The sequence below is a fragment of the Fundulus heteroclitus genome, chromosome 2, assembly GCF_011125445.2.
Source record: "Fundulus heteroclitus isolate FHET01 chromosome 2, MU-UCD_Fhet_4.1, whole genome shotgun sequence".
NCBI classification, from domain to species: Eukaryota; Metazoa; Chordata; class Actinopteri; order Cyprinodontiformes; family Fundulidae; genus Fundulus; species Fundulus heteroclitus.
The window spans coordinates 2,796,091-2,814,902 of NC_046362.1; the positions used below are offsets into that span (position 1 = coordinate 2,796,091).

General features: G+C 43.7%; 1 protein-coding gene across 1 annotated transcript in view; it reads left to right on the plus strand.

Annotated features, from left to right (window-relative positions):
* The window catches only part of LOC105927067 (AFG3-like protein 1), a 19,005-nt gene extending 1,804 nt beyond the window's left edge, over positions 1-17,201 (plus strand). The window contains exons 2-15 of the mRNA XM_012863664.3: positions 2,062-2,155; positions 3,429-3,505; positions 6,654-6,875; positions 7,109-7,233; positions 9,219-9,486; positions 9,565-9,702; positions 9,783-9,936; positions 10,028-10,135; positions 11,963-12,088; positions 12,339-12,449; positions 12,599-12,714; positions 13,960-14,160; positions 14,279-14,473; positions 16,271-17,201. Coding sequence (XP_012719118.2) covers positions 2,062-2,155; positions 3,429-3,505; positions 6,654-6,875; positions 7,109-7,233; positions 9,219-9,486; positions 9,565-9,702; positions 9,783-9,936; positions 10,028-10,135; positions 11,963-12,088; positions 12,339-12,449; positions 12,599-12,714; positions 13,960-14,160; positions 14,279-14,473; positions 16,271-16,495 — 2,160 coding nt within the window. The 3' untranslated portion in view covers positions 16,496-17,201. The remainder of the gene's footprint in view (positions 1-2,061; positions 2,156-3,428; positions 3,506-6,653; positions 6,876-7,108; positions 7,234-9,218; positions 9,487-9,564; positions 9,703-9,782; positions 9,937-10,027; positions 10,136-11,962; positions 12,089-12,338; positions 12,450-12,598; positions 12,715-13,959; positions 14,161-14,278; positions 14,474-16,270) is intronic.
* Positions 17,202-18,812: the final 1,611 nt, after the last annotated feature.

Genomic DNA, 18,812 nt, shown 5'->3' on the forward strand with positions numbered 1-18,812 from the left:
TCAAGAATTTATTAACGGAAATAAAATGAACATCTAGAGACCATCACTATATAATGCTGCTTATCTGAATGAACACTATATTTCAATCAGCAAATCCTCTCTACTAGGCTAGTGAAACTCAATTAAAACTACTAAGCAAAATGAAGATAAAAAGAAGCTAAGCTAAGGAACTATGTACATGCAAAAGAACACAAAAGTCGATTAGCTTACCTAATTCGGAAAATTTGGCATGTGTTTCAACCCTTTCACAATGCAAATCCTTAGTTAAACAAAACATTATTTGAGGAAATAACTTTTTAAAGAATGATTTGCTCAGTAAAATCATGACTTTAGGAACGCTTGATTTTATTACTGCAATTATACCTCCAGGAGGCTAGGAGTCGCTATAGCGATCGATCGCTAAAATTGGCTAATCCTAAAGTTAAACAAAACGGCTTTAAATCAACATTAATATTCCATATTAATGTGGTAATAACACTCATAGCACTATCGAACGATCGCGGAGCGAAACGAAGCAAACCTTATGCTTGAACGAGCCGTAGTTGAATAACCGGAAACCGGAAGTTGTCAGGAGCTGATAGCATCTAGGCTAGCGGGCTTTTGGTGCTAACTTTAAAAAAAAACTTTGCCGTTATTAGTCATAATGATTGAGCCGGATAACATAAACAGTAAACTCTATGTGTTTAAAAACACACCATCTAAACGCATTACACAAATCTTCAAAACACACCATGTATCTTTCCCTGCTCATTTCTCTGCCAAGCCTGTCGGTGCCTCGTGTAAGTTTGGTTCACTTTGGCCATCCAAGGGAGAGAGCAGTGGAAAGCGGGCTAGCCTGCAGCTCTGTGGCCTAGCCGACATGTGGTCGGAGCAGGCAGCTCCAAGGTCCTGCATGCAGTCTCTGACCCGGTTGTAGTCGCGATTTCAGCTCCTTTTAGCTCTCAGCTTGGGAAAGTGGGTCCTGTACCAACATTTCGGCCTCTCCACGTTGTCTGGAATCAGCTACCTGCAACAGCTGAGAAGAATAAACAAGGCTGGTTTTGTCATTCTTCACCTCAGCGCCTGGTTGCACAGAAGTTAGACTGCAAACTTAGCTCTGATTCTAGTGAATCGCCAAACTCTGTCGGGTCCTCTGCTCTGCAGAGGATGATAATTTCCCCCCTTTTGTCACTCCATTGAAGCGAGGGGAAGAATAGTTTTACAGAAGGCCTGTTCTGTGCGGCTTGTGGGTGTTCAAGCCTCGTGAGGCCTGCATAGTGGCTGTCTCAGCCTGAATGTGTGAAATTCCTTTTGGTCCCTCACCCATGGTACATGTTCAGAATTCAGTCTGACTTCATTCATCCTCTCATCATGGCTTTAATATTATGGCACAACACAGGTAAATCCTGCACCACAGAGAGGCTGCATGTCACACAGACCAACATTTTGATGTTCATCAAAAAAAACAAATCAAGCACGACGACGGCCGCGATAGCTTGTGTCCAGTTAATAATAAAAACCTGGAGGCATACCTATGTTTACACTCCCACATCGCAAAGCAGATCACACATCCACAGAGCCCTGAAAAACAGCTTTTCATTACACTTCCACCTGGCTGGGAGCATGGCATTTCAATGCGTAGAAAGGTGGTTTGTCACAGTCATATCACTATGATCTGGAGAGAAACTGCCTCAATATACTTAATATCCATGGTTTAGAAGTGGACAATTTTACCAGATTAAGAGTTGATGGCCTCAAACATTTTTTAAGTAATTGTTCTGAGAGAATAGAAAGCAACACTTCAGACCTAGTTTAGCCTCTGCAGAGTTTTTTTTTTTTGGAAGGGTTTCGTAGGTTTTCTGCGGTTGCCCGCCTCTCCCATCAGTACAACACCTGCATTAAAATATAAAAGCTCTGGATTATAATAAAGGTTGCAGAAGGTTATTGAAGCAATGCCAGAGCACATTATTTGTTCAAACTGTCGGAACCGCTGAGGTACGGTTATTGGAGCCTGGGTGGTTACTGTTGGTAGAGTCTTACCGCTGCTGTATTTTTCACAAGGTCTTTTATTTCTTCTTCCAGAACCGGGTGTTTTCCAGTCAAACCCGGACTAATTTGCTGCCTTGTCGAACAGTCTGGCTGGCCCAGCAGCGGCTCTACTCCACAGAGCCAAAAGGTGAGAGCTGCCGTGTCTCACCATTTTTATCTTATCTTCTTTTTTTTCATACTTTATTTTTAAACATATTTTAATGTTTATTCTTTCCTTGTAAAGCATGATGTGATTTTGACCTGTAAAAGGTACTACATAAGCAGTAGTAAGTTTACTTACTATAGTTAGTTTTTTTTTTTTTTTTTTTTAGACTTTTTTTTTTTCTTATTCCAATGGTTTGGACAAAGAATAAGCAGAAAGAGGTGAAACGGGATTCAGTTGGGACCAAACCTCTCACCATCAGTCCCAAACTTCGTAACCGAATGGGCCAATTGTTGAGACATGGAGTACCTGATGGGCCAAACCAGACGAACATTTGGTTATTTGTCTGAGGGGAATGTGTGTGTGTACAGTATCTCACAAAAGTGAGTACACTCCTCACATTTTACTAAATATTTCATCATATGTCTTCACTGGACAACACTTTGAAACAAAAGTCTGATTCAGTGTAAAGTAGTCGGTGTACAGCTCCCATAACTGTGTCCGTTTGCTCCGCCCTCAAAATAACTCAACAGACAGCCATTAATGTCCAAACCGCTGGCCACAAAAGTGAGTACGCCCCAAAGAGAAAATGTCCAAATTGTGACCAATCAGCCATGTTCCCTCCCTGGTGTCATGTGACTCATTAGTGGTACAAGGTCTCAGGTGTGACTGAGAAGCAAGCGTGTTAAATGTGAGGTCGTCGCTCTGGAGTTCAATCCGATTGGTCCCTGGAAGTTCAACATGTCACCTGATGGCAAAAAGCTCTTGGCGGGGCGGGGCGCCCCCCTTGTACAGCGGTGTGGGAAATGGAGCCACTCTGTCCTGTGAAGTGACACGTGTTTTACGGTGAACAGTGACAACGATGTTTCAGAAGCTTTTAGCCTGTGCTGAGCTTCAGCCTTGGTGATCATTAGGTAACTGAACATCCTCAGGGCGTGACTGTTCAGGACTCGTTCCAGACCAGCGGCCTTAAAACTCCTGTCCCCCAAGAGCCGCCACCCTGTGGCTTTTAGATACTTTCCTGGTCAAACAGGGCTGTGCGGTATATTGTGGGCAGCTTTTCTTATGTGTTGCATCTACAGCTCGTCCAAAATACTGAAAAGATGTTATCATGGGAATATCAGTGTGTGCTCTGTTATGTCACAAAGGAGGATTTGCCGTGCAATATTTGTGTTCTCCTATATTTCGAGAGTGCCGGTAAGCATCATCGAAGTATTGCCTCTTAGGAGGGATCTAAATCTTATCTTCTGAATTTCAGATGAAGGAGGAGGAGGACGGTCAGGCGGAGGGAAGCGAAGTGGGGGAGGGAAAGACTGGTGGAGTCGGATTCAGAAGGTTTGTCAAAAAGAAATAGATCAAATGAAAATTAAGCTTCACACAGCAAACTTCACATATTAGTTGAAGACCTCGGCAAAGCTTACCTTTAGGCCACTCTAGTGTCTCTCTGCAGTTCAGAAAAAGGAGGCATTCTCTGTGTTGTGCAATTATATACTGTTTAAAGTTATTTAATTTTTAATAAATAACTCTCTGTCTGTTAGGTATTGTCTGGTGAATATCAGCTCTAGAGCTGATATCAGGACAATACACTGACAATCTTTTAACAGCAAACTCTGCACACACATAGAATAAGGAGTGATAACTTCTCTTCAAGTTCAAAAATTTATTAACAGAAATAAAATGAACATTCAGAGAACATCACTATATAATGCTGTTTATCTGAATTAACACTATATTTCAATCAACAAATCCTCTCTACTAGACTCGTGAAACTCAATTAAAACTACTAAGCAAAATGAAGATAGAAAGAAGCTAAGCTAAGGAACAATGTACACACTGAAAGAAACAAAAGACAAAACAAATTGGGTGATCGTCAGCATCATCAGAATAATTCAGTGAATCCTGGTTCACTACCGATCTGAGTTAAAGAACCAAAGTTCAACCTAAAGAACATGGAATGGAGTTAAATTAGCTTAGCTAATTTAGAACAACATTTGGTATGTTTTTCAGCCCATTCATAATGCAAATCCCGAGTTAAACAAAACATTATTTGATAAAATAACATTTTAAAGAATGATTTTCTCAGTAAGAATCTGTAAACTTTAGGAACGCTTGATTTTACTAATGTGATTATACCACTGGGAGGCGAGGGGTCACTGTAGCTATCAGTCGCTAAAATCGGTTACGTCTAAAGTTATACAAAACGCCTTTAAATCAACATTAACATTCCTTATTAATGCTGTAAAAGTGCTTATAGCACTATCGAGCGATGGCGGAGCGAAACGAAGAGAACCTTAGCCGTAGTTGAATATCCGGAAAGCGGATGTTATCGGGAGCTAATAGCGCTTACGCTGGCAGACTTTCGCCGCTAAGTTTAAGAAAACTTCGGCTGTTATTTAGTCGTAATGAGCACACCGGGTAACATTACCAATATCAATATCCAACCAGTGTATACAACTCTTGTGGAGATAACGTTTGTTATAACCATAAAACACACTTGAATCAGATAGATCGGCAATGGCATGGTATCAACATGCTAACGGGAGCTACTCGATAGCTCCATGTGTTTAAAAACACAATGTAACCTCATCACACAAAACTTCCAAAAAAAAAAAAAAACATTTAACTTTCCCTGTTTGCTTATCTGCCAAACCTGTCAGTGCCTCGTGTAAGTTCAGTTCACTTTGGCCATCCAAGGAAGACCACTGGTCCAGGAAACGTTGCGTCTTTCAGCAGCGGGCTAGCGGCTCGGTTGCTAGCCGAAACGTGGTTGGGGTAGGCTGTTCCGAGGCCCTGCAGCGGTGACTCCAGATCGGCTTTTGCCCTCAGCTTGGGAGTCCTGTGTCGGCTTTTGGCCGCTCCACGTTGTTTGGAATCAGCTTCTGCAACAGCTGAGAAGAATAAACAACGCTGGTTTTGGCACTCTTTACTTCATCGGCTGATTGCGCAGAAATTAGACTGCAAACTTATCTGATTCTAGTCGGCAGTTTCTCAGATGCCAGTCAGATCCTCCGCTCCGCAGAGGACGAGAATTTCCCCCCCTTTTGTCACTCGATTGAAGCGAGGGGAAGATGAGTTTCACAGAAGGCCTGTACTACGCAGCTTGTGAGTATTCGAGCCCTGTGAGGTCCGCATGGTGACTGGTCTGGTCCCAACCCCCTCTCCTCGAGAGCCCCAGGAAGAAAGTGTCTTTGTGAGTCTGAGTGGTCTAGGCTCATTGCAGGCATCCCTGCTGTGAGGGGGTGTCTCTGCGCGGGTGTCTCTGCTCACAATCCATTTTGATTCCTCCCCATGTCACATGTTGCCAATTCAATCTGATTTTATTTTTCTCATCATGGTTTAATGGCACATTTGCCACAGGTAAAAAACAACACTTTTGACTGAATAAGAAATGGAAGTTTACAAGGAGCAGATTAACTAAAAAACATCCCTTTCATCTCATCTTAAATGTCCAACACTTGCCCTCATGGGAGAAGAAGTAGAAGTGGGTGAGTAGTAAAGGTTTGTGTTCACCATGACGACAGACTGGACTGAAGATGAAGCCGTCAACCAGAGGCAACAAAGCAGATTGGACCCCCTGGGGAGGCTTAGGTCCTTCAGTGTTTGCAGCAAGATGCTGCAGATCCCCCGTTTTGTGCTTTGGAAGGGCCTGGAGGAGGGAAACACCTCCCGGGGGTGGCTTTAGCCCCTGTCCCACGGCCCACCCCACACCCTGTGTGCGACATTGACACTTTAAAGAAATCTCTGAGAAACGGTAAACAATGAAAAAAAATTAAACATTCTAAATACAAACATAAATAAAAGAAAAAATACAATCATGTTTTTTAATAATTGTGTATGCAAGACTGTCTTGGATATTTGTCAAGAATTAAGTAATCCACGGAGATAAATATCTGGATCACACATCAGCTTAAACGAATAATAAAATAAGGCCGAGCTCCCCTCTGCCTGCTTCTCTCCCTGTGTCAGAGAGAGGGAGACGGAGCTTTCTACTTGCCTCAGCCATGGCAGGAGCAACGAGAAGATGTTAACTGCACAGAAGGTTTTTAACCGCAGTGAAATAATTTTTATCGCTTTGATTGAGTCCCAGGCTCTGGGCTGCTGTGTCAGCAGAGAGAGCTTCAGGCGTTGGCCGAGCACGAGCTGCTCTCAGTGGGCAGCTCTGCAAAAGCAGACCACTCCACCGCTTTACTGTTCCACTTTCCTACAGCTAAAGCAGCTGGTCTTCCCTGCTCCATCCTAAAAAAATTTAAAAAATAAAATAAGTTTTGTGTTTAAATCCAGGGGTTCAGCTCTATGTTCAATCTTGAGGTCCAGATAAAACGAAAGAATCGGGATAGGTTTTGTTTTTTGGTGGAAGAACTTTAACAGAATGATCAGGCAGCCAGACTGAGGACAAGATGTCACATAATTTGCCATCAGCAGTTTCTGCACGGTCCCATATTTGTGCATGGTCACCATGAGTGCTCCGTGTGTCTGTGTTCAGGGCGACTTCCCCTGGGATGAGAAGGATTTCCGATACTTGATGGTGACTGTCGCTGGAGTCAGCTCAGTCCTGCTCTACCTCTACTTCCGAGACAGCGGCCGGGAGATCAGCTGGAAGGACTTTGTGCACCGGTACCTGGGCAGAGGCCTGGTGGATCGGCTGGAGGTGGTCAACAAACAGTTTGTCAGAGTCGTCCTCCTACCAGGAGCGGATGCTGACGGGGTGAGGCGATCGTTCTGTAAAGCCACTATCTGTCTTTATTTGACACTGAAATCTTGTGTCTGTGTGTTGTGTGTGAATCTGGTGAACCTGTGTCTCACCAAAATGTCATGATGGTGACACATAATGACAATAAAGATTCTTGAGATGTTGAGCTCTATGAATGTTTGTTGGAACAGACTAAAAATAAATAAATGTACGTTCAGGACAATTACAGAACCCTTTCCGCTCCTCAGAGTTATGTGTGGTTCAACATCGGCAGCGTCGATACGTTTGAGAGGAACCTGGAGGCCGCACACCAGGAGCTGGGCCTGGAGCCGTCACATCGGGCTGCGGTCATCTACAGCTCTGAGAGCGACGGGTGAGTTGAACTCCTCCAGCCAGACAGGTCGGGTGAGCTAGGTGCAATCGATCTAAGCACGGGAACGGGATTATGGGAAAGAAGTGATGATAGCGGTTAATTTGCTCACTGTTGATAAATTCTTACTCCTTGAGGTAGAAGCACGCTGTATTTATTGCATTGAAGGAACATCTTCCCATCTGGTTCTGTGGTGATTCACTTTCTAAGACATTTTTTACAAATTGGTGTTTCTCCCGCTTCATAAATCTAACACACTGTGTCAGGCGAGGTTTTTAAATCCTAATCAGTCCCAACAGAAAGTTGCGATCTCAGTATGGCTACCGTTAATTCAAATGTAATTATTATCCACTAATTCAGACGTACAGCAGTTGTTGTTCACTCGTCTGACTGTCGGTGTCAGAGCTGTAGGTGACAGCAGCAGCTATTTGTCGAGGCCCAGGCCCTATTTAGAGAAGTGTATCATCTAAGTGTCACTTCCCTGTTTGGCACTACAGGAGACGAGCTAACACTAATAGTGTAAATGTCCTTGATGAACATAAATACCTTTTGATTTAGTTGTGTTGTTAATTTTAGATTTAGTTGACTATAGTTGCTTATCTTCAATGTGTAATTTTGCTGTTGATACAATTTAATGTTACTGAGGGACTAATGAAGAATAATTCTAAACTAAAATGAATGGCTTTCAAAACAAACACGGATCTGTTATACACAGAACCTGTTTTTACAGTTTCAGCAAAGATCTGGCCCATGTTAACGTACTCAGCAGCTGCCCTGTACCGGTTCTGTCTTCCTGGTTGCCTTCCAGGATGTTTTCTTTAGTGACCAATTAGAGCAGCAGGGTAGGTTCCTACGGGTTCCTGCTATTTCTGCTCTAGTTGTCAGCTTCAGTCTGGCTCCACCATAAATAATGCAGGCAGCACACTGGTTTGTTTTCGTTTTTGTCATTACCCGACTGAGCCGTCAGCTGGTTAACACGTTCCTGCACTGATTCTTACCGCATCAGAACCGAGCGGCTCATTCCAATAGCCATTTTATTGCAGAGATGGAAAGAAATCTTTTTTTTGGAAGAGCTGCAGCAAAATCAAAATGTTTGTGTTGCAACAGAAAAAAATCACAACAGAAGGAAGCGAAGTCCTGAAAGCACTGACTGAAGTTTTAGCTGTGCGGTGCACACAGAGACGGTCTTAGTGAGATCAGGGCGTCTGGTGAGCCGCTGACATCACACAGACTGACTGACTGAAGCTGTAGTGACATTATGGTGTCCGTAGGTCAGCTGTGAACGCTGTAAAGGTTGAACAAATGTAATCTGGAAGAAAATGCCAGACTGGTGCAATTTAGGGCTGCAGCTAACCATTATTGTCATACTCCACTAATGTAGTGATTATTTTTTTCATTAGTCTAATCATTGCTGCCCTAGTCCAATTCCCCTCAAAACGTTTTAAGTTTCAAGTTTTAAGCAAAAATGATTTTAATGACCCTCCTTTTTTGATGTCGTTTTTTCCTGATTGTTTGGAGCAGAGATGAAAAATGAGACCAAACGTGATTATTAGCTCAGCCCTAATGCGTAGCCCTCTTTAACAGTACACTTTCTAGCTGGGCCTGAGCTCCCCGGGTTGGATTTGGAGGAGTAGGTATGTCGCAGTTGCAAAGGTGTAAGATTTCAGCTTTCCCTGCCACATTGGGATATGATGAGGCACAAGCCCAGGTGGCTTAGCGAGCTGCTGAGCAGTAAACCGGCCTGCTGATGCTTCTGCAGCGTCTCGGCTACAATATTACTCAGACTAAATCTAAACAGTGATTTTTGAGGAGATATGTCAGCTGGAAGCTCATCATAAGCTCACCTGAAACAATGTCCGGCTGGTCAGGGCTCAGCGCTGTCATCCAGACATCAGAAGCCATAGAACTGATCCGCTCTCGCTGGTTTTGTGTCGCCACCTCCGTTCTCACATTGCTGCGTGTGTTTTTGTTTTTTTTCGTCCTTTTAGCTCTTTCCTGAAGAGCATAATTCCTACTCTGCTGCTGATCGGCTTTCTGCTGTTCACGCTGCGGCGTAGTCCAATGGCCGGAGGCACAGGCGGTGGAAGGAGCCCCTTCAGCATGAGCGAGTCAACAGCCAAGATGATGAGAGACAAGATAGACGTTAAATTCAAGGACGTGGCTGGCTGTGAGGAAGCAAAGCTAGAGATCCTGGAGTTTGTGAACTTCCTGAAGAACCCTCAGCAGTATCAGGACCTCGGAGCCAAGATCCCCAAGGTGAAAGCGCACAGACGTGTCGGCGGAATCTCCCCTGTCCTCCTGCTCTGGGTGGCTGACTGATGCTTGTTATTGCAGGGCGCGGTGCTGTCTGGACCTCCTGGCACGGGGAAGACCCTGCTGGCCAAAGCCACAGCAGGAGAGGCCAACGTCCCCTTCATCACAGTCAACGGCTCCGAGTTCCTGGAGATGTTTGTAGGCGTCGGTCCGGCCAGGGTGAGTGCAACAAACGGCAGCGACGGACAGCGCAGCGTTTCTCAGGAAGTAAGCGTCCATCTAACACGGCTCCTGTGAAGGTGAGGGACATGTTTGCCATGGCGAGGAAGAACGCGCCCTGCATCCTCTTCATTGACGAGATTGACGCCGTGGGGCGAAAGAGAGGCGGGGGGAACTTCGGGGGTCAGAATGAACAGGAGAACACGCTAAACCAGCTGCTGGTGGAGATGGACGGTAGGATGCACGGCAGCCACGTTCCGTTCAGAGCCTGCTGGATTCTCTCTGTGTTGTTTTATAAAAACCTATTCTCCTCCTCCTCCTCCAGGTTTTAACACAGCTACTAATGTTGTGGTCCTTGCTGGGACCAATAGACCCGACATCCTGGACCCTGCCCTGATGAGACCAGGACGCTTTGACCGGCAGATTTACATCGGTACTGTCAGTCTCTATGCCTACTGCAGCACACTGAAAAAAAGCAGGTTTAGTTGAAGGGGTGAACCGCACAGTGTTGGAATCTGGTTAACAATAAAGTTTTTTTATGGATGCTGACCCCTGTAACTGGATCAGAGAACACATTCAGGGTGGACATCCGCTTCGGAGGGCATGTTTTAGAACACCAGGGGCCTCATGTACAAAGACTTGTCTGAATTTGCTGCTACAATTTGGCGTACTCTAAAATAAAATAAAAAATAGGTATTAAAAAACAAAAATCCACATGTATGAAACTGGGTTCACCAGGATCCAAGTAGATTTCCTTTGTACAACCCAGTCCAACATCTATTTACTTGTGTAAATCCTCACAGGTAGAGCAACTTCATGTGTGGCGTGTCCAAACGGACTCAGCTACTTTTCATATTTCCCATGCAAAATCAGACCTCTGTTAACAATGTCTGGCGTTTCCCATTGTTGTGGACATGAAATGAATCCAGAACCGCTCCAAGGAACAAGAGAGGCTGGTGCATTTACTCTCTGATCTGCTTTATTACAGAGACGCTCCAGACTTGGTAGGATGCTCTGAAATTCAGGTTTAAGCAACAGTGTCTAGCACTTCCAAGAAATGATGCTGTAAGGCCATAAAGATGACGTCTTCACTGCAGCCTGAGCGCACATGCTAGAGGAGTGTTGGATCTTAATTAACTGGTTTAGATGCCCGCGTTGCCAAAGACGTGTGGATAAACTCATCAGTTTATCCACACAGTGTTAATGCTTCTCCAACGACATAACGGTTTACATTTTTAAGTTCAAACCTTCATTTTACCAGGAAGTTCCCACTGAGGTTGAAAACCTCTTTCACACAGGGGTCCTGGCCACGGAGGGCAGCAGCCGTGAAATTTACTCACTGATAATCATGAGAATCATAAGAATATGGAACACATTTAAAAGATGAAACTAAGAAAAAACAGGCACATATAACTAAATCTCCTCAGTGTCAATTTAAAAGCTCCCAAAGATGTTCAGTGTCTTAATTTCCAGTCATACTTGCAACATATTCCCTGGAAAAGAAGCTTTATAAACTGCTTCTTTCAATATGGGCAGTTGGACCTGAAAGTGATGAATAGAAAGAGTGATGTTCAGTAAAGTATTGCCTGACGTCTAAAAACAAGCTTTTAAAAGGAGAAGCAAAACTTATGAAGAAAATAAAAACCCAACTTTAGCTTCAACTCCACGACTTTAATCACACGAAGAGTTAAAAGCGAGGGAGTCGTCCATCAAGACATCGAGCTTTATTAGTAATTAGTAATCTGGATCACTTCAAAAAGGCTTTCTGCACCCTTAGCACCGCAGTCGGCAGCGTTTGAGTTCTGCTGGTAGAATATTTACTCTGAGTTCAGGTTCTTCAGCGTTTCAGAGCCACTGCCCTTCCACAGCAAACATGTGGATCAGCAGAAAGGAAACTATGATGTTTTGACTTGAAAAACCGTGTTTCCATGTTGTTTTAAGAAGATATAATGGGTGCATTTAACCGCCTCCTCCAGAAACGATAACTGAATCAACACAAGCAAAAAGGGTCAAACCTGTTTAGTTAAAGCTACAGCGGTAGAAAAAAGAATAAAAAGTAGATTTATTGTGTTGCAGATGCTTTTATGTTGCGTTTCCATTGTTTCCCTCATTAGACTAATATGGATAAAAAACATTCGTACATGTTTTAATATCATGTGACAGCTGACCATAGCTTAAACCAGAGAGGCTGAAGCAAACCTTAGAATAATAAGCATTAGACGGGCGGATGTGACTGTTTATGTTTTCTGCCTCCTCTCAGGTCCTCCAGACATCAAAGGCAGGGCCTCCATCTTCAAAGTGCACCTCCGACCAATCAAGCTGGATCCCACTCTGGATAAAGACGCTCTTGCAAGAAAGATGGCCGCCTCCACTCCAGGATTCACTGGTGTGTCGCCTCTACTGCATTCATTTAAAGCTTTGTTGTTCTGAGGCTTTCTGTGACAGGAAAGCACCAGGCTCACGTAGAGGTGACGGCATGGCTAAGATTCGGTTCAGTTAGAAACCTGCTTTCAGATAGAAGTGGTGAAGAAACACTGTGAAAGACAAAGACGGGTGTTTGTCATCAGTTTGGACAGCGTTTTAGAAATGCTAGTCTGTCTCTGCACCGAGATGATAATGGGCGTTTTGTTTGTCAGGTGCTGACATCGCCAACGTGTGCAACGAAGCGGCGCTGATAGCTGCCAGGCACCTGAGCCCGTCCGTCAACCCGAAACACTTCGAGCAGGCCATCGACCGAGTCATCGGAGGTCAGTGGTTGCCAGCTTTAGATACATTCTGCCAGCTTTCTTACCGTATGCCAGTAAAAAATCCTGATGTTACAGAATAGACAGAAGTATAGGTTACTACACAGCATGCTGTATTTTCTGCTGATGTCTCACCACATCCCTCTGTCCAGGCCTGGAGAAGAAGACTCAGGTCCTGCAGCCAGCAGAGAAGAAGACTGTAGCCTATCACGAGGCCGGCCATGCCATCGTGGGCTGGTTCCTGCAGCACGCGGACCCCCTGCTTAAAGTACGGACCCTGAACACGCCACAGTGTTGCATGCTGACATGAAATGGATGCTGGGTAGTTTGTCAGGACTTTCTTGGAGATAAAGGTTTACATTGGTTCATCGTAAGCTCAGAGCGAGAGTGGTGGAGACCAAACCAAAGCAGCTCGTTGGTCATTAATGAATGAAGCAAAACATGAACAGCAGAATCATCCTCCTGCTGCTGACATGGAAGGTTCTGTTTGATTTTTCACTGGACATGACGATGCTGTGCACCATAAGGGACAGTCTGGTTGTTGGTACATATCGGCATCCATAAAAACGCTCTATAAATTCAACCTATTTAGGTCATTTATGCACAGTTATTACCACTAAAATGTCCAATCAGGTTAATAGTTTGGCAGGGCGCCACCTGTAGAGCAATTAAATCATTTTTAAAAGCCTGAACGCCTTGATCTCAGTCTCTGAGGCTCATTGGGCTACATTTATCAGTCTGTACAGATACGACCTCCATCACATGGTCAGTCTGGTCTTTAAACAAGATGACTGGGACTGGAGTAAAAGACTTTGTTAGGAGAGACTGGATCCAGTGGATCACGTGTAGCATGTGCTCGGTAACCGCTGGTGTTTCAGCAGCGTGTACGCAGGACAGCGAGATGTTTACATCCTGGCCTCAAAGAGCCAAGTGGAGAGAAGGTGCACTGCAAAAGAAAACTAAAAGTAAGGACAATTTTCCTAAAATGTGTGTATTTGTCCATGATTCGATCAGGTAAATAAGATTGTTTGCCAGTGGAATGAGTATTCTGACCTCACAAATTAGACAGACTTAAGCAAGGATGACTGAAATGAGTTGTTTGTGGCAAATAATCATATTTACTTTCTCAAATCAAGAACAAATCCACTAATTTCCAAATGTTCCTTACTTTTAGTTTGCTCTTTGCAGTGTGTTTTGTCTTCTCCCTGGTGGAGCAGCAGGAAGAGGAGCTGAAAATGCTCCGGTTTGTTACCGGGATATGGAGGAAAGTTTCAGGAGAAACATTAAAAGCTTCATTTACCTTGCACAGATGATTTTCCTGGTGTAAATGCACAACAGTGGTACATCTCTATATCTTTTGTAATTGTGCTCGCTCTGGTGTTGAACACATGTCTGCGCTGTAGGTGTGTGTGGACAGACAAATGTCCCAATGTGACTAACGACTCAGAGAGAAAACAGTTGATAGTGAGCAGCGGGACTGAGTGCTGCCCTGTTTATTTTTTTTTCTCTTCAGGTGTCGATCATTCCACGGGGGAAGGGTCTGGGTTATGCTCAGTACCTGCCCAGAGAGCAGTACCTGTACACCAAGGAGCAGCTGTTTGACAGGATGTGCATGATGCTGGGAGGCCGCGTGGCTGAGCAGGTCTTCTTTGGCCAGATAACCACCGGAGCTCAGGACGACTTGAAGAAGGTCACGCAGTCCGCCTACGCCCAGGTACACACACACACACACACACACACACACACACACATGTGTGCGTACCGAGTCAGAGTGTGTGTAATACCGAGGCAGGGTTAAGCTGTGGGACTCCCCTCTGTCTGCTGCCATGCAGGTGGTGCAGTTTGGGATGAGCGAGCGCGTGGGCCAGGTGTCGTTCGACCTCCCCCGGCAGGGCGAGATGGTCCTGGAGAAGCCGTACAGCGAGGCTACGGCTGAGCTCATCGACGAGGAGGTCAGAGGTCTGGTGGACCGAGCCTTTGAGCACACCATGCAGCTCATCCTGGACAAGAAGGAGCAGGTGGACAAGGTGAGACCTCCAAAGGACAGCGGGTTGGTTCTGTGTTTACCAGCAGCGCCGCTAAGGGGAGTCATTCACGCTGTTTTCAGCTAAATGTTCTAAAATCAGCAGGTGATGTTAAAGTTGACACCATGTATAAAATACAATTGCTTTATACAAGCAGGCATTCCCAGTAACATGCTGACAGGTGAGTGCGTATTAATATCAAATAGATGACGTATTAAAATGACTGGCAAGTACAAATAACTCCATATGAGGATTAGGATGTAAATAAGCTACATTCAAAGATTTTGATGCTGTGTCACAATTAATTTTGTTTGCTAAGTTTCATCATCTTGACACACATTTCTGAATTCACTCTAATTGGTTAATTTATTTCCTTTCATCACTCAGAGCACATTTGTGTTGTTTTTTTAACTGTCCTAAGTTCTTTTAATGGGGGGGTGTTATCATTAGCATGCATGGTGACTTTTAGCAGCTTTCACAATGCTTCACTTGAATTGAAATTTAGAGCAACTTTCATTTGTTTTTTACTTAAATGTCCACTTTTTGTTGAGCGGGTCTTATAGACAAGCTCCAGGCACCTGCTCCCAGTTCAGGATCACTCACTTCAGAAATTTTACAGTTGGCTCTCTTTGGATCCAACATCATGACGTGGTGGAAACACTAACTAAAGCTTTTAGTTAGCATTATTTAGCAGGTGGTACATGGACCGTAGAGTTTGAGGACAATGGCTAATTATTAACATGTCCACTGGGCTGAATCCACATCCAGAAAGAAACACTTTGCACTCCTATAGCAGGTTTTTTTCTTCTTAAAACCCTGTTGTGTAAAAGATGAGATTTGAGATGAGTAAAAGAAGATAAATGATTTCTTATATAAATTTGTCAGCTCAACACTACAAATGCTGCAGACTCGTGCACCCAGTCATAACGCCGTCAATTAGTTATTTCTTCATTGTATATGTTGCTTTAAAGCTGTAGTTTCACCTAGGGCTGGGCAATATATCTAAAAATAATAAAATAAAAATATATAAAAATATAAAAATATATGGAGAGTTTTTTGAAAAGGGGTATTAGATGGGACCATGTTATTTATATCGAGATGGTCTATGTTGCGTTAGAATTATAGTTTGATGTATTCCAGTAGGTTATCTTTCAGCAGTTTCTCACATTTATCTACAGCTGTTTGTTAAAAAAAATGTGCCTGTAAGACATTTGGTCTAAAGCATTGCTTCAGAGATGCCTTTTTAGAATTACTTATAAAAACAGATAAATGTTATATATTGGCATTCATCCTAAAAATATATAGAGATGTTATTTTTGGTCCATACCGCCCAGCCCTGCCGAGGTATTAATGGATTAGGTCGGCAAACATGAGGCGGCTCAGAAAGGAAACTGCTGGTTCTTGTCGGCTGGTCGGCGCAGAACATTTTCGAACACTGAGAACACAATAGGTCCAGTTAGTGCCAACATTGGTTCAAACAGAACTTGCACTGTGGAGCCAACGGGTCCTTTGGTTTTTGCCCTGTGCCTCGCTGGTAAAACCATCAATGATGAAGCAGCGTGGCAGATCTTAACAAGGCTTTGGATTGAACCCAGGAGAGCTAAGAAGGCCCGCTCTGTAGGCTGAGAGCAGAGCTGTCTCAGTGAGCAGCGCTGACGGAGCCACGGCCTTTAAATGGATCCCAGCTCCTGCTTGTACTTAGTGTGGACTGGGCTTTTCTGGGTGCCCAAAGCTGGGGTGGGTGGGATTATTTATTTTTTGGTGGATCCATGTCTTGCTCATCCCTGATGTCATCCTCAGGTGGGGAAGCGTTTGCTTGAGAAGGAGGTGCTGGACAAAGCCGACATGGTGGAGCTGCTGGGTCCACGGCCATTCCAAGAGAAGTCGACCTACGAGGAGTTTGTGGAGGGGACGGGGGCCTTTGAGGAGGACACGAGCCTTCCAGAGGGCCTCAGGGAGTGGAACAAGGACAGAGGAGAGGAAATTGATGAGCTATGCCCAACTTGGGACAAACAGCAGGTCTGAGAAACTGGTAGAAAATACACCCCAGCTGGACACAAACCAGTCTAAGTGCTGATCCAGTTCTACTGTCTGAGAGGAGAACAGGGCATGGTTACAGTTACATGGAGTTAAAAATCCACATCTGCTTGTTACGTGCCTCTGCTCCCAATATCAGCTGTTTGGGTTCTCTTTGAACTCTGGGTTAAGATATATGCTTTTTATTTATATATCTGCAGAGAGGCTAATTTTGGTGCTTTCCCAGAGAACTGTGGCGCATCTCCAGCGCCGCCTAATGTAGAACTGACTCTGCAGACAGGAACGGGCTTTAAAGCGCCTTCATATTCCCAGTCCCTAGGTCCTGCCGGATCTAATCCCACCAGAACTCAGTGCCCACGCTGCACATCAGAGCCGCGGACACGCCGCTTTATTTCTTTATTCTTTTTAAAAACGTCCGCCTTCCTGACGACGAGGAAGAAACGCTCGACGTGAATGTTTCTGTGGCCAAACAAGCTAGAAATGTGTTTAGAAATAAATTGAAGATGTTTGGCCGTTTTAAAACTTGATCCAGGAGAAACTCCGCACACTGTTCATTTGCATTTTACCTCCAGTTGGATATATATTGTGGATATTTTAATGCTGTATGAATATACTCATATGAAGTGTGTGTGAAAATGGCTGGCCAGAAGGTATTTCGTACCACTGGTCCAAAATAAAAAACATCCTAAAAAAATGTTTGGTTATGTCAAGTGAAAGTGTTTTACCAACCCAGAAGGCCTGCCTGTAGATTGAACTTTCACACCAGACTCTTCTCAGCAGGAGCATCTCGTCCATTTCTTCTTAGCTGGACAGGGACTTTTGAGATATGGAGAAAATCTCAGTTTGAATCACTGAAAATGTCTTCTAGGTTCAGTTTAGTCTGTTTGGGTCATTTTAATCTCACCCACAAGTTTGAAATGTTTTGGTTTTATAAAAAACTCATCAATGGTGTCTGTAAATGCAAAGGTAAAAAAGGATTTGCTACGGGGGGGGGGGGGGGGATAATTATTCGAACCCCCCGCTGATATTCCTCCCTTCCTTCAACCCTTGGTGCTTCAAGCCCTCATCAATGATCAGATCTTACCCAAACAGATCTACAGAGGTTTTTCTAGCGCCTCTAATATAGCCAGACACCTAAACCAAGTGATTATGTGGACATTATATGTTAGAGAATCATAATGTTGCAAAAAAGGAACTAAAAGTAAAATGTTCTTAAAATGAGTATTTGTCCTTGATTTGGGCAGGCCAGTGTAAATGATCTGCCAATAATAAGCGCCTAAAATAGGAACAACTCATCTCCATCATCTTATTTCAAATGCAGTATAACATTGCCTTATGTTAGAGGTCAAAATACACATTTTGTTAGCGGATGATATTATGTACCTGCTCAAATCAAGGTCAAATTTAATTTTAGTTCCCTTTTTTGCTGTGTCATTTCACAAACAAATGCAGCATACAAAACAAAAAGAAGACATGGGATTTTAAAAAGTGCCCAGTCAGCACTCTAAAGATCTTCACCCATAAACAGCTGACTGCAGTATACTTACTGTGCTGTGTAAAAGCGATTTAGCTGCTCATATATTGAGAAATGATATATGCTTTGAGTAATTTTTTTATCTTCTGAGCGCAGGGACACCATGTGGCTCCCAAAATGCTAAAAAATAAGCCACATGGTGCAGAAAAAATAAATAAATAAATGGGTGAAAAAAGTCCCGATATCCACTGATTAATTAAACCGTGACTTGTCAGACCATTTTTGGTTTTGAGAATTACAATAATTTGATCAGAAATTGAATTGAGTTGAACAGACAAGAGGAACTGACAAACTAATAGATGATCTTCCTAATTGATGACCCGGTGAAGCAAGCAGGGGGAAATTGGCTGCGTTGTGAGTACAGATTGTGAGAGAAAGTGTCAAATGACCAGCTGCAGGTGCTTGGTGTGAACATATCATAATAACTTTATGTACCATTTATTTATTGAGGCACTGTTCACAGCATGCTGTCTCACTTGTCATCGCTGAGATCCAGCCCTAAAATGACAATGCCTCAGAAGATCAGCTGGTACAAGATCAAACAGATGCATAATCCTTCATTGAGTTTTCATATACTAGCTACATGATGGTTTCTGAATCCTGTTGTGGGGCTAAAATGGACATTTCTGACGGTCCAATTATGTTGGTATTTTACATGGATTCTAGGAAAAGGCATAAAATATCAAATATGTTTTACTACGGTCCTGAATGATTTATGAGTTTAAACATTAACTGCAGACAACAAACAAAAAAAATCATCTGCGAGGATTA